This window comes from Sceloporus undulatus, chromosome 2 (genome assembly GCF_019175285.1).
Source record: "Sceloporus undulatus isolate JIND9_A2432 ecotype Alabama chromosome 2, SceUnd_v1.1, whole genome shotgun sequence".
Lineage (NCBI taxonomy): Eukaryota > Metazoa > Chordata > Lepidosauria > Squamata > Phrynosomatidae > Sceloporus > Sceloporus undulatus.
In genome coordinates, this window is record NC_056523.1 from 29,010,453 (window position 1) to 29,024,821 (window position 14,369).

A 14,369-nucleotide genomic window follows, 5' to 3' on the forward strand; every position below is an offset into this window, starting at 1 on the left:
TTCACCTTAGGGTCACCATAAGTTGGAAACAACTTGAAGGCACACCACAAAACACAACAGAGATCCATTGTGGCGTAGTAGTTTGAGAATAATAATAATAATAATAATAATAATAATAATAATAATTATTATTATTATTATTATTATTATTATTATTTAGACCCCACACTTCAGCCAAGACTATCAGAGCAGCTTACAATTTAACTATGGCGGGATACAGACCGCCCAAAAAGGGCAGTCTATTTGCGTCTTTTTTGCTGTGCAAGGAGTCATAGCAGACAAATTGTACGGCTCCCTCGCGCAGCAAAAAGAACCCTTAAAAAGCGGGTGACCTGTCTGAAGAGGGCCTATGACTCTGAAGAACAGGGTTTAAATCTTTGCTTAGCCATGGAAGCCCACAGAGTAATCAGCCTCTGAGGGAGGCACTGGCTTCCAACTTATGGTGACCCTGAGGAACCCAATCAAGAAGTTTTTGGGGCTGAGAGAGTGTGACTAAGTCAAGGTTACCCAGTGGGTTTCCATAGCCAAGTAGGGATTTGAACCCTGATCTCCAGAATTGTAGCCAGCACTTAAACTATGATGCTAGATTGTCTTCTGAAAATGAATGACTAACAACAACAAAAATAATCATTGGATTGCAATTGAAAAACTTTCAATACCAGAACAGTGTTCAATGTATGTTTGGATGTTGAATTTGAAAAACACAATAACAGCCCCACATAGTCCTTTCAGAAACCTGATAATTTCCATACATTTAGTTGAGCTTTGATTAAATGTGGATGCTTATGCTCCAGGGCAGACAATGTAAGAAACCAGTAAGAACTCTTGAGTCAGGAGAGTCATCCAGTCCGACCCTCATTTTGCCATGCACGAAGGCATCCTCCAAGCTGTGCCCCCTCCCCCTGGGACAAATGGGTGATTCTTCTGAGTGTCTTTGGGCAGATTTGGGTGTTTCCAGCAGAGAAGCATGGGACTGAGCCACTGCCTTTACCCCCTTTCTTGCTCAAGGCAAGTTGGGAGGAGAAGCTGCACTGGAAGGAGCCCCTCTGGCAGGGCCCTTTGGGGATTCAGGCAGCCAAATCTGTGCATGAAACTGGCACCCATTTTGGGGGGAAAGGTTTTCATATCCCTCTCCTTCCTGGGGACTATCAACCCCCAGGGGTGCCTCGCTTTCTCCATATGCACACAGAGACATACCCCCCCCCCCCCCCCCATGTTCCTTTTGATCCCCCACCCCAAAAACAAAAGCAGACTGAGCTTGGTTTCTCTGGTGGATCCCTGCTATTCTCACTCCATGGCCATGGATGCCCCAGGTGGCTGGTGGCTCCTTCTTTGTCACCAAAAGTCCTTCAGGGATGGAAGGAGGGCAGTACAGAGGACCAGCAGGGACCCATGCCCACTCGCTTCCACCGCCTATCTATCATCCCTCCCTTGAGTGGGTGGACAAAAGTGCCTTCTCCCTGGTGTGCTATTGTGATCTCACTTTAACTCTTTAATGCCCTCATCACATAGCGCAGAATCTTCTGCGTTGGCAGTCAGATTTTGTTATCTGCCTTCCACTCAATGGAGGAGACAAACTCTTTCAGATCCTTGTGGGCCATGCAAAATCATTTGGTGGGCCGCATGTGGCCCGTGGCTTATATGTTGAGCAGGCCTGCTTTAAGATAGTGTCTAATTCTTTCATAGCTGCCCTCCCCAGTTTTAGTCTGATTTCTTGACTGCAGTCTCCATTCTGATCAATGCTGGGGACTCTTTCGAGATTTTCAAATGGAAGGAAATTGGGGAAGAAAAAGGCATACTCCTGGCAAAATTGAACGATTGCACTGAAAATTTTCAGACGGCGTTGCAGCACTTATTCAGGACTTAACCCATGAAGATCCAGGAATGCTCCAGCAATAAACCATTCCCAGGACTTCCTACTGATTCAATGGGCTGATTCTAGCTGGAGACAAATCAAGTCACAATGATATAACAAAAAAGATAGGATAGCTTTTAAAAACTCATCCCATAAGAGTGTTACAATATCTCAGACTCAGTTTTTGTTGCAGAATTCACCCCGAATAAGACTTTCAACATATGCATTTTATGACATTGTCATCTGGGGAACTGCACCCACTTGCTATGTATTACTTTTTATTATTACTATCTTTGGCAGACAACAGCTGTGGTAAAAATTGTCTTAAAACGTTTATTACGTTGGGGTGCTTTGTTCTTCACACAATGCAATATGTGGGATAAAACGGGAAGAGGGAATTTCAGCAAGTGTTGTTATGTACCATGAAATGGCCCAACAAGCAGCAACAGCTGACTGCAGAACTACTTACCCAGAATGCTTCATGTTTTGTGGTTTATCCATTCGGACTGCAAGTTTGATTTTCAGGTCTTGGTCAGGGCAATTTTTCGAAACAGTCATCTTGTGCCACTCTGATTGTTTTGGGCTGTTTGGTGTGGGATGAAGAACAACCTGAACATGATAAAGACAATTTATTAACATGCTGAGATTTAGAGATAACATAAATATGATGAAATTTAAAGGGCACTTCTATGAAGGTCTAAGTTCCCTAAGTGATATCAAGATACCTTACTGTTGTGAGATTTCTTACCTTTGATCAAAAGTGAAAAATAAATCAAATGAAATCAAACAAAAATGAACTATTAAAATAACCCCATGACTGTTGCAAAATGAAAGGGTGAAAAACAATTACCTGTATATTCAGACAGTGGGAAGAAAGTCATGAATTTTATTGGATTAAATATATACAAGTTTATTCTAGACTTGAAGTTAATGGAAGCAGTTTAAATTTTATGAATGCAAAGAAAACATTGAAGAAATAAAAAGAATGCAGGTTATAGAGATGATTCAAATATTATGTACTTTGACATGATGAAAAATGTATTTAATCAGGAAAATTAGCCAAGGTTTCATTAATTAACTTTTTTCAAACAGATGATTTTGTATCATATTTTGTTGTTGTTTTTCTCCTGTAGAGCTTCTTAAAGAGTAAATAGATGATTTTACAATTGTTCACTTCTACAGTTGGCAACTGTATTTTCCAATTCGGCTTGTTCCAATAACTCAGGAGGTAAAAGCTCGTTATTAAGCTTCTTATTATTCTGAACCAAGATTAATGTTCTCCAAATGCATTAACCTTTAAGGGCATGTATTCTCATTACTGGAGATGCCTTCTGTCTTTTTTCTGACTAGCTGTATTTGCCTAAAACTGACAGTAAACTTCATCTTCCTACTATTCCATTGATCTTTAGCACTGCTGCTGATTCAACAGAGTTTAACTTTTTATTTCTGTAATGGGATCATTACTCAAGCACTGGTTGCAGAAAGCGGCCTAATTATTGTTTAAATATGCAACTCAAGTGCCACTGAAATCAACACAAAGCTTCTCCTCACATCAAGAAAATTAATCTGTTATATAGCATATTAATTCCCCTCCACTCCCCTGCTTAAGTGACATGAGTAAAATGATCTGGCATTTTTTAAAAAATAATATTTGAATTCTATATAATTTGGAGAGCATTTCTGTCTTTGGGACTTGCTACACTCTCTATGGCTTGCCAATATCTTTCAGGTAATTTCCCTTTGCCATATTTTTTTAAAAATGGAATTATTCTTCTTGGCAATTGTTCAAGAGCTTGGGCATACAGTTGTCCCTCCATATTCGCTAAGCTTAGGGGAACAAGACCCCTGTGAATATGGAAAAACTGCAAATAACAAAAACACTGTTTTTACCTGAAAGGACACTTCTCTAGGAATCTCTAGGCCCTCCAGTGCAACTCTGTGGTCAATGTCCAACATACACTGACCATAGAATGGCACTGGAGTAGCTACAAATGGACTTTCAGTGCAACTTTTAGTTAAAGTTGACCACAGAGTTGCACTGGAGGACCTAGACAGTCCTAGAGAGAACATATTAATGAAATCTGTGAATAATCAAATCCACAAATATCAAAGCTGCAAATATGGAGGGATGACTGTATATGTAGTTATGAATTTCAACTTAGTGCCAGAATGATACCATCAATCAGGTCTCTGAGGAGAGGCATTCCACAACCTTGGTGTCATAGTAGAGAAGGCTTACATTCTCTCAGTGTATGGTCCCCAATGGTAGGACATAGAGGAGGGTTACTCAAGCAAATCTCAGTTAATGGGCAGATGTATGTAGGGAGTAGCACTTTTTCCCCCACTACCATACCTTAACTGGAGGCACCAAAGTTCCAAAAGTTTTGGAAAACCAGTTCTCAAGAAAACATATTTATGCATATGGGCACATATCCACGTATGTGGATAAGCATCCACATTTCTTTTTGTACTTCTTGATTCTACTTCTTTTATGATACTATCTCCTTCTTCTGCTCATTTGAAAAACATTGGCTTTGAAAAGTTAAATGAAAGCAAAAATGCTGCTTTGGACAGAATGAACATGAATCTCTGCAACCACATACACAGCTATTATTTTGTTGTATCCATACTTTAAATTAATATTTCATTTTTAAAGGCATATTTGAGGATAAAACTCCCTCTAAAGCATGGACTGTTGTTGTTGTTGTTGTTGGAGTGTGTGTGTGTGTGTTCAAATCATTTCCTACTTATAGCAGCTCTAAGGCAAATCTATCATGGAGTCTTCTTGGCAAGTCTCTTCAGAGGGGGTTTGCTATTGCCATCCTCTGAGGCTGAAAGAGTGTGACTTGTCCAAGCTCACCAAGAGGGTTTACATGACCGAGCCAGGGTTCAAATCCTAGTCTCCAGAGCCATAATCCAATGCTCAAACCACTACACCATGCTGGCTCACTATTATAGATGAATATATTTGACTAGAAAAGACAATTTTTGGAGTTGCTCTTTTAAGTTAATTTAGTTATGAAAAAGTGATGTGGGCTGCATGTGGAATTGAGGTCTGAGAAAAGTTACTGGGTTGCATTACTGAATTTTAAAAATCAAGTAATAAAGCCTACTCAGATTTTGCTTATATGTGAAAATCAATTATTATAGCTACAGTTTAGACAAAATATTTACTGGGACCAAACAAAATATCTCAAAATAATGGGCAAGCTTTTCCAGATGTCCTTCTCAGGCTGGATGATAAGCATGTGAGGGAAAGAACTGGTGCTGAGACAAAAGTTTTCATGTGGGCCCAGAAGCCAAAACATCTCAGTCTTCCAAAATTAACTTTTTAATTGTTGTTGTGTGCCTTCAAGTCATTTCCGACTTATGGCAACCCTAAGACAGGACCCGTACAGACAGGCCAAAATAAACTTGCTTCCAGTCACTTTGGAAGTATGCTGTTTAAATGACACACACATTTTAAGAGGCCAGAAGCTGCGCCAAAGCTGCGCTTCTGTCCGTAGGACTGGAGAATGGCTTTGGCACAGCTTCTGGCCTCTTAGGACACATGCATCACTTATACAGCATACCTCTAAAGTGACTTGAAACAACTTTACTTTGGCCTGTCTGTACAGGCCCACATTCACTTATCATTGGAGACCCAGTCTCTTCAGAGGGGGTTTGCTATTAACATCCTCTGAGGCTGAGAGAGTGTGACCTGCCCAAGGTCACCCAGTGCGTTTCCAGGGCAGAGCTGGGATTTGAATTTTGGCCTCCCAGTGGAATGCTCAAACCACTATGCCACGCTGGGTCTCTTTTCAATTTTTCAGTTATCACATTTTAAAGCAGATAGTATCAAATGTGTCATGAGTTTGGGAAGCTAATTTCTAATCTGATACTCTAAGTGTCAAGGAACTAGTAATCTTTTTCATTCCATGCATAAGGGAAAGGAACAAAATAGATGTGCAACTTTTCCAGCATGAAAGAGACTCTTCCCACAGCTGAGGTAAAGTGAAAGTATCTTTGCTTTGATAGTGAAGGTGCCTGCAAATCTCTCTGTCTTGAAAAGGCCTCATATTGAAAGAGAAGGATACTTTTTAGCATGGCCTCATTCTAAAATACGTGGAGAGAAAGCAGAGACAGAGAAAGAATTCATTGGTAATGATGTCTTCCAATAAGATAAACAGTGAAGTTGCAGACCTTGTGAGGGGGAAAAATCAATAACAACAGCCAACTGAAGTGTCATAAAGCAACAGAGTAGGAACGTTTAAGAGCACTGTGTGTGTAGCGGATAGATTTGATTTTTTTTACTGTGACCTTCGGCGACTTGAGGGGACTAGGGGAAAAAATACAGGCTGCAGTTAATTCTGCATCCCCCAAATCCACATCAGACTATATAGGGGAAATATTCTTTAACACAGCCAGCAACCTTCAGAAACAAGTAATGATACTTCTGTTCTAAATTAAACACTAGGAAGAGTTCAGCACTGATTGGTAAAAGCATATGGAGATGGTCTATTTTCTCTGCCTGCTCATTCTCATCCCCTCTCAGCTGCCCAGCTGCTATAAAAAATTCTAGAGAGGTAAAATCTACAGTAAAATGAAACACAACTTCTTGTGCGGAGAGTTTTCTGCTAAGGTAGGTCAATCACTCAGTAGTCAGGATAACTTAACTAGCCTTAACTAGGATGTAATTGTGACATCTTTCACATCTTCAGCAAGATTTCTTAAGCAATGAGAATGGTGGTCATATATTTTCGTCTGTTCTTAATTTCTTCCCTATTCTTCTAGGATATAATTTTAAGTTTGTCTGCTTGTCTGTTATGCTATAGAAATTCATGTCCTTGATGCTAGAGTTGCCAAACATACCAAACTTGGAATGCTATTTAATGGGTACAAAACAAACATTGCTGGATGTTTTTTGACCTGATCTGTCAACTGCTTCAGGTACTGTCCGAAATGCACTTCAGACACCTGCATTTTCTTTTGGCTCTAAAAATCTGCACATTTATGAACAGATTTTGACAAATGTAATATTTATACTTATCTTTCTATCTCAAACATTTTCATGAAAGTTTGGGAGCAATTGGCACTGCATGAAACATGGTGTGAAAAAAGTTAAGGAAGAGAGTAGGTGCCACCAGACGAACTTCTGTTGTATCAAAATCATGAGCAAAATAATCAACATCAACCTGGGCAAATCTGGGTCAATTTTGTGGTGTTAAATAATGTTTACTTCCATGGAGTAACTTCACTGTCACTAAACATGGTGGCAACTCTTTGTGAGTTTACTATCATGTTTATGTCATGTCTGACCCTTTTTGTAGTGGTGTTTCACCACTTTAGCAGCCTTTAAAGAAATAACTGCTTCAGTCTAAAAATAATTTTAAAAAAATACTGTGTATCTGATGAAGTAGGCTGAAATCCACAAAAGATTATGCTATAAATTGCTTTTTCTTATTCTCAGAGGTGCTACAGGATTCATTTATATCCTTTTTTACACTTTAGAGGGGATGCATAACCCCTTGTTTGAAGCAACCCTTTAGTTCAAGAAGAGATCTCAGATTATCCTTTCTTAAACGCTTTACAGACTGTGATACTTATAGAAATGCCATCTAGCTTCTATTTTCCTAACCAGAAAACTTGTCTTTTTGTTTTTGGCCTCTGTCATATTTCCTATTCAGCAAATGTGCATTTATGTGTGTGCTTTTCCAATAGCTGCCAAAATATTCCCTCCTTGCTCAATGCATGTTTAGCCAGCTGTAATTCTGCCACTGCGAAGTTACACCAGAGATGAGATATGAAATGTTCTAATTTCATCACTGCAGGGTAGAAATTCTGTGTTCTTTTGTGATTTGGACTTCTAAAAGTGCCAACGCTGGTGCTGCCAGGATAGCTTTCTTCATCTTGTAAACAAAGCTGAAGAGGCATCATTGCCCTTACCCGCCCGAGTTCTTTGTCTTCTAAAGCCAGTACACCGGTGCTCTCTGTAAACAGCTTCACCTTCACTGCTGGAAGGGCGTGTGTTGTGCTAAAGTCACCCTGAGTCCCCCATCTGTGAAAACATCCACAACAGAAGCATTAGAAAAGAAACAAAGCCTGATAACTCAGCACACTCACCTTAGAATAGAAAAGGTTAATTCAAATGTCACCAACTGTCATAGTAATTTAAAAAAGCAACAGGAGTGACATTGTGTTAATTAATTAAGGTGGTTAAAATGTGTAAGATTAACATGTCAGCAATATCATGGAGCTTCTTCCTGGAAGCCAAAATAATAGTAGGAAGATCATGCTAGGTACGTATGTGTGTACCTTTATTTTTATTTCACAATGCAGGCTGATGGTTTAATTTTTTTTAAAAAAATGAAACTATACATTTAAGTTGATGAAGAATGCTATCCCACCTTATTGCAATATCTGAGTGGCTAGAAACAATCAATAGGACTTGTAGAGAACAAGAGGAATACAAATGTCCTTAATTCCAGCACAAAGGAATACCATGAATGCAAATCCTAGCAGATACAAACAGAAAGACATCAATATCCTGATTTTACTAATTTTACTAAATACGAACTGTTTAAGGGTTTACTAAGTTTATGTAGTTTATTGAGCCTTAAGAAATATTCAAAAATTTGCTCATGTACAATGGCTTATATGGGCTGAGTGGCAGAGGGAAGAAAAAGTGGGGGGAACAGAGGGAAAAGAGGCAAATATTGTGTACAGACAAAATATGCCACAGTGCACTGAAGTTATAGTTGCATTCATCCATTTGCACACATAACTCCTTGTAATGTAATCCCAGTATATAGTTGAAATAGAACAGCTAATATAATAATAACAGATAGTGGTCAAGAGTCCACATCTGTGTTTTGTGTCTCCCCACTGCCTGGTAGTTGTAGAACCCTGAAAGGGATCGGTATTGCAATTGCTGGGGTGTGGAGCATGTGTGTGGAGGATACTACTCAGAGCATGGAGAAGCAGCTGCTTTCACCTAGGTGGTGGGTGGAGAGAAATGAGGGCATGCTTTCAAATTTGCTTCAACTGCCTTTTCCTTTGCACCAGAGCAGCCATATCTTCATGGTCTGAACAACTTTGCTCCTCTTCCCTGCCTACTGATAAATGACAGCAGCAGTGGCCCTTCCTGTCTTGCTAGATGCCAAGTGCTGGAAGGTTTCTGCACAGAGCACAAAGGCACATGAATCTGTGCCTCATCCTATAAGGCAGCGGTTCCCAACCTGTGGGTAGGGACCCCTTTGGGGGTCGAATGACCCTTTCATGGGGGTCGCCTAAGACCATTGGAAAACACCTATTTAATTATAGTTATGAAGTAGCAACGAAATAATTTCATGGGTTTGGGTCACCACAACATGAAGAACTGTATTAAAGGGTCGCGGCATTAGGAAGGTTGGGAACCACTGCTATAAGGAATGTCTGTGTCTGTGTGTCAGGCTGGACTGGGCACAAAGGGAGGAAAAAACGGAATATGACAATGGGAATCAGATTATTTATTGGTATGTAGAGTCTAAACTCCCTAAAGGTAGCAAATCCTATCTGATCTTGGAAGCCAAGCAGGGTCCATCAGTACTTGGATGGGAGACCACCAATGAATAATAGGTGCTATAGGCTATATTTCAGTGGAAGGAACCGGCAAATTCACCTCTCAGTATTCCTTGCCTAAGAAAACCCTATGAAATTCGTGGGGTTGCCATACATGACAGACTTGAAGGCACATACACACATATTACAGAAATCATCCAGTTTGAGATTGCTTTAAATGCCATGGCTCAATGCTACAGAATTCTGGGAACTGTAGTTTTGTGAGACATTTAGCCTTCTCTGTCAGAGAGCTCTGGTGCCACAGTAAACTATAGTTCCCAGGATTTCCTAGCACTGAACCAAGGCACTTAAAACAATCTCAAACTGAATTATTTCTGCAGTGTGTTTTGGACCTCAATCTCTAACAGGATGCTACATGATAGGTGCAGTAAGAGAATGAGGAAAGTGACACCTGGAAAATGCAGAATAGAAGATTTTGGCTATGGACAGAGGTTTATAAATATATTGCTTGGTTCTAACCCTATGAATATGGAGGCTGAATATGGAGGAGTAGTATGAATATGGAGGCTCTCCAAAGCTTTGCAGTCACAAGAAGAAAACAAGAGAAAAAGCAGTCATTTGCTCAGTTCAAGATAGGCTATGAGGCATTTGGCATGTAAGTGTCCTGCAACTTTGAATGCTAAGTGAAAATTGATTTCTCCCTTCTCATGCATTCCTTGTGTGTGCCTCATGACTCAAAAGAAGGGAGTCATTGAGGGTCATCACAAATACTGCCTGCTGGCTACCACAGCTTGTCTCAGTTTGTGTAGATTCCTGCCACGGACATTATGCAGCTTTATGAGGCTTCCCTATTGAAGCTTAAGAGCAATAAGAGTTTTTATGGCAGCATTACATTATTCTTTTGGTATGTGAAAACTTGTTTAGTGCATGAATAATCTATCGTTATTGTTTAGGTTTTTGTTCTTTCAGTGAAGAGAAAGTGAAATACTGTATATGCTTAATTGTCATACTGAAATCAATAGGAACCTCTAAATTTGGACTGGATTTTTTAATCTCCACCTCACATTTGAGACAAAGCGGTCCCCAAGGTTGCTTTTTCGTTGAGATTCAACTAAACCTCTAAGGAAACAGTGGTATGGAAGGGAACTGAAGAGAAGGGAAGGGAAGAGAGACTGATTTGTGGGATGCTGCAACCCAAAAGGCCCTGTTCTTGCATGCAAGTCTCAAAAGAAGAGTTTGTGTGGAGAAGGTCTATGGAGTAAAAGGTAGTCTATTAGCTAATATGTTCCTAAACTGCTAGGGCTTTATGGTTAATCACCACTACTTTTGACTTGCGCTTGAAAACAAACTGGAAGTCAGTGCACATTAAAAAGTTGTATAACACTTTAAAAACCAGACACTGACACTGAATTTTACACCAGCTAGAGTTTCTGAACACTTAAAGGGCAGTTCACAAAAGCATGTTGCAAGTTTGGTTTAAATGTGATGGCATTGTAACATTTTTCAAATTTAATTCACTTTATTCCAAATAGTCAGTATACAGGCCAGTTAAGACATGGAATACAGACACATACACACACTCACACACACACACAATAATAATAATAATAGTTTATTTATATTTCCCGCCTCTCCTTGTGGATCGAGACGAGATTACAACAGAGATAAAATTACAATATGACAAAAATTTACATCAACCCCCAAACCTCCCACCTTTAAAATAATAATAAAAAATCACATTAAATTCTATCAATAACACGATTTAAAATAATCAAAATGGAACAAACCATTAAGGCAGATGGGGCTATCCTTTGGGAGGTCAGGTTGGGAAGAGCCTCCAGAAGAGATCCATCTTGACAGCCTTCTTGAAGGCATCCAAAGTGGCGATAAGACAGATCTCTTCCAGCAGGTCATTCCACAACTTTGGAGTGGCAGAAGAAAAAGTCCTCTGGGAAGTTGTCGCTAATCTAGTTTTCTGTGACTGTAATAAATCCTTCCCAGAGGATCTGAGAGTGCGGGGTGGATTATGTAGGGAGAGATGTTCCTGCAAGTAGCCTGGACCCAAGCCATGTCAGGCTTTAAAGGTAATAACCAACACCTTGTACTGCTTCCGGAAGCTGATTGGCAACCAGTGAAGAGTTTTCAAAACTATACACATAGATATCGATTGATTGATTGCTGGGCTTTCTCAGAGGAAGCATGCTTAGGATATCAATCTCAGAACTCCCTCGGTTGCATAGGTTATAATAAGTTTAACAATTTACAATAGGCTTTTCTCTTTCTATCTTGAGAGAGAGAAGGAGGGAGGGAGATTGAACACACAGGAACCTTTTATTACAACTGTGATAGATTTTCAATGATTTTCACAACTCATTTAATTTTGTTTCTTAAATTTTCATGCTGTGCTACCTTAAAAAAAACAAATGGCATATTAGCTCTCATGAAAGCAAGCAATTCTCTTTTCTGTTCTCACTTAATCAAATGCACACAGAGCTCAATAAATCCTGAGAAAATGGCCTTATTATTTCCATTTTGTGTAAAGCGGGACTATAAGAATAGCAAGGTTAAAATATAAGAACACTGTCAATCCCTTCAATGTGGTGTTTGTAGTCTTCTCCAAAACCACCAACATATCATAGGCTGCACCTGCACTGCAGAAATAACCCAATTTGTCACCACAACTGCCATGGCTCAATGCTATGGGATCCTGGGATTTGGATTTTGTTGTGGCACCAGAGCTATCTGACACAGAAGGCAAAATGTCTCACAAAACTACAACCTCCAAATTCCTTACCATTGAGTCAGGGCAGTTAAAGCAGTCTCAGACTGGATTATTTCAGCAGCGTGTTTTTGACCATAGAGGAAAATAGGAACACAGAATGGGCAGAGCTACCAGCCCTGTGTGGTTGCTCAGCAGTGATGTAATGAACAAAGGTGGCCGCACATGCGCTAACGTCAAATTGAATACAAATAAAAAGTAAGAATTCAATCTCAGGGGCAATTAGATAGTAAGGGAGGGGACTTGATGGTTGTTTTGTTTTTTAACCTTTCTGCTTGAGATTTAGCTGAGAAACTATGCTTACAATCTGTTTGCATATAAGAAAGACCAACACCTGTATGTAGCCGCCTCTAGAAGGCATGAGCGGGCATCATGGGGCTGTAGCCCTCTAAGGTCTGGTCCAGGATGTATATAGCCCTTTGACTCTGGTTAGTTGCCCCTTGCCTGCTGCAGTATAAAGAGCTTTTAAATCTTTTATTTGTTCTGTGAATGTTTAACATTTGTTTGTCTCTGTTGTTGTGACATACAAAGACAATGTGGGTTAGCATGTGAGCACTGGAGGCTATAACCATCAGCAGAAAAAATAGGGGATACATGTTTTGACTTTTTGTTCAAAAGTCTTTCAATCATATTTTAATTTTTGTTAAACATCTGATAACTTTTAACAGATATTTTAGAACACTGACAATTTCAAGACACACTGGCTGTATGGAAAACTAAAAATACTTCTGAAGTTATCATCACATCTTATGCTTTGGAAACATGTGCTGTTTATGCTGAACTACAGTATAGGCCAAATGTTTAAAAGTTGGGTTTTGTATAATAATTGGTGCCCGGATTTTTAAAACATAGGGAATAGAGTGCATGTACTATGCAGTCAGACTGCTTGTATTCAATGGATAGATGATGGATGCAGATACATATAGGAATGTAAACCCAAACACAGATGGTGAAACTATTTTAGGCCTACAAGAAAAGACAGCATGGCTTCAAGGGGTTTGTTTCCTTGACAATATCTCACTGTATGCTTCTTAACTCATAAAATATTGCTGTTTCCTAGAACTGGAGCCAAATTTCCCCTCAGAATTACATATATCCTTCTTATGATACACAGTTTTCAACAGGTCTGTACAACTGTGGGCTTAGTTAATCTTATATTATTGATCCAGGCCTATACAACACTGGTTTTATTTACAGTTAGATAATTGATCTATGCATGGATGAAAAACTACATCTGGAATTCAACCCAAAGTGACACACTAAAGAAATCATAGGCCTCTGTTTGAGTCTGTGAACTTATAAACCACTTTTTATTTAGTTCACATGATAGCTTGTCATTTCTCTGCAGGCCAGGCACGGATACAATACCAACAAATGAGTCAAAGTGAGGACACTTTACATGGTTGTTTCCGCAATGCCTTCTATAGCCTCCTGAAGTGAGAAATCCAGGAGACAGATGTCACCAATACCACTGGCCCAGTGAAGTTTATAAGATTTGGTGGACATTCTGTTAAAAGGAAGAGCTGAAGATAATTGCAATGAAGATTTTGCAGTAAAATAATGTTTTAAGAAGTTTTCATTAAAAGGTGGTATATAATTAATAACTACATAATACAGCTGAAATGCATGGCCCTGAGCAAATCACTATGAAACAAAGACCCACAGTTTTAAGTTGCTGTGAGGCCAAAATAAGAATGAGACTGTAATGCACTCTGTAAATCACAAATTCAACACACTATATATTAATAGTAGACATAGCATTAATCTTAATCCCATACTTGATGAAGTAAAGACAGCCATTAGAGGGCAGTATAATCATGGAAAATTCTACAAGTTGTTGTACATGTATGCTCACATGCAGCCTATACCTAACTGATGTAATAGGACACAGGCATTGTTATCCACAGTAGACATGTTCATATAGTTATTCCAGACTTGCTTTTTGCAAAGGGGTTTGGACAAATCACTGTGTGCAACCAGCTTTAGGATCCATTTGTTTGTCTTTTTAGCAGTCCATGGTTTCCACAGAATTCTTCTCCAATAGCACATTTCAAACGAGTTGAATTGCTTCCTATCCACATTCTTTACTGCCCAGTTTTCACAACCACACATAGAAATGGGAAATATAATGGCATGGACAATCCTAAATTTAGTATTCAATAATACATCTTTATACTTCAGGCACTTGTTTAGTTC

General features: G+C 39.3%; 1 protein-coding gene across 13 annotated transcripts in view; it reads right to left on the minus strand.

The window, feature by feature from the left end:
* CADPS (calcium dependent secretion activator) overlaps positions 1-14,369 on the minus strand; it is a 466,363-nt gene that overhangs the window by 230,137 nt on the left and 221,857 nt on the right. For all 13 annotated transcript variants that reach the window (XM_042450102.1, XM_042450101.1, XM_042450096.1 and 10 more), the window contains exons 7-8: positions 7,781-7,892; positions 2,325-2,464 (exon numbers count right to left, since the gene is read on the minus strand). In XM_042450102.1, the coding sequence (XP_042306036.1) occupies positions 2,325-2,464; positions 7,781-7,892 (252 nt within the window). The remainder of the gene's footprint in view (positions 1-2,324; positions 2,465-7,780; positions 7,893-14,369) is intronic.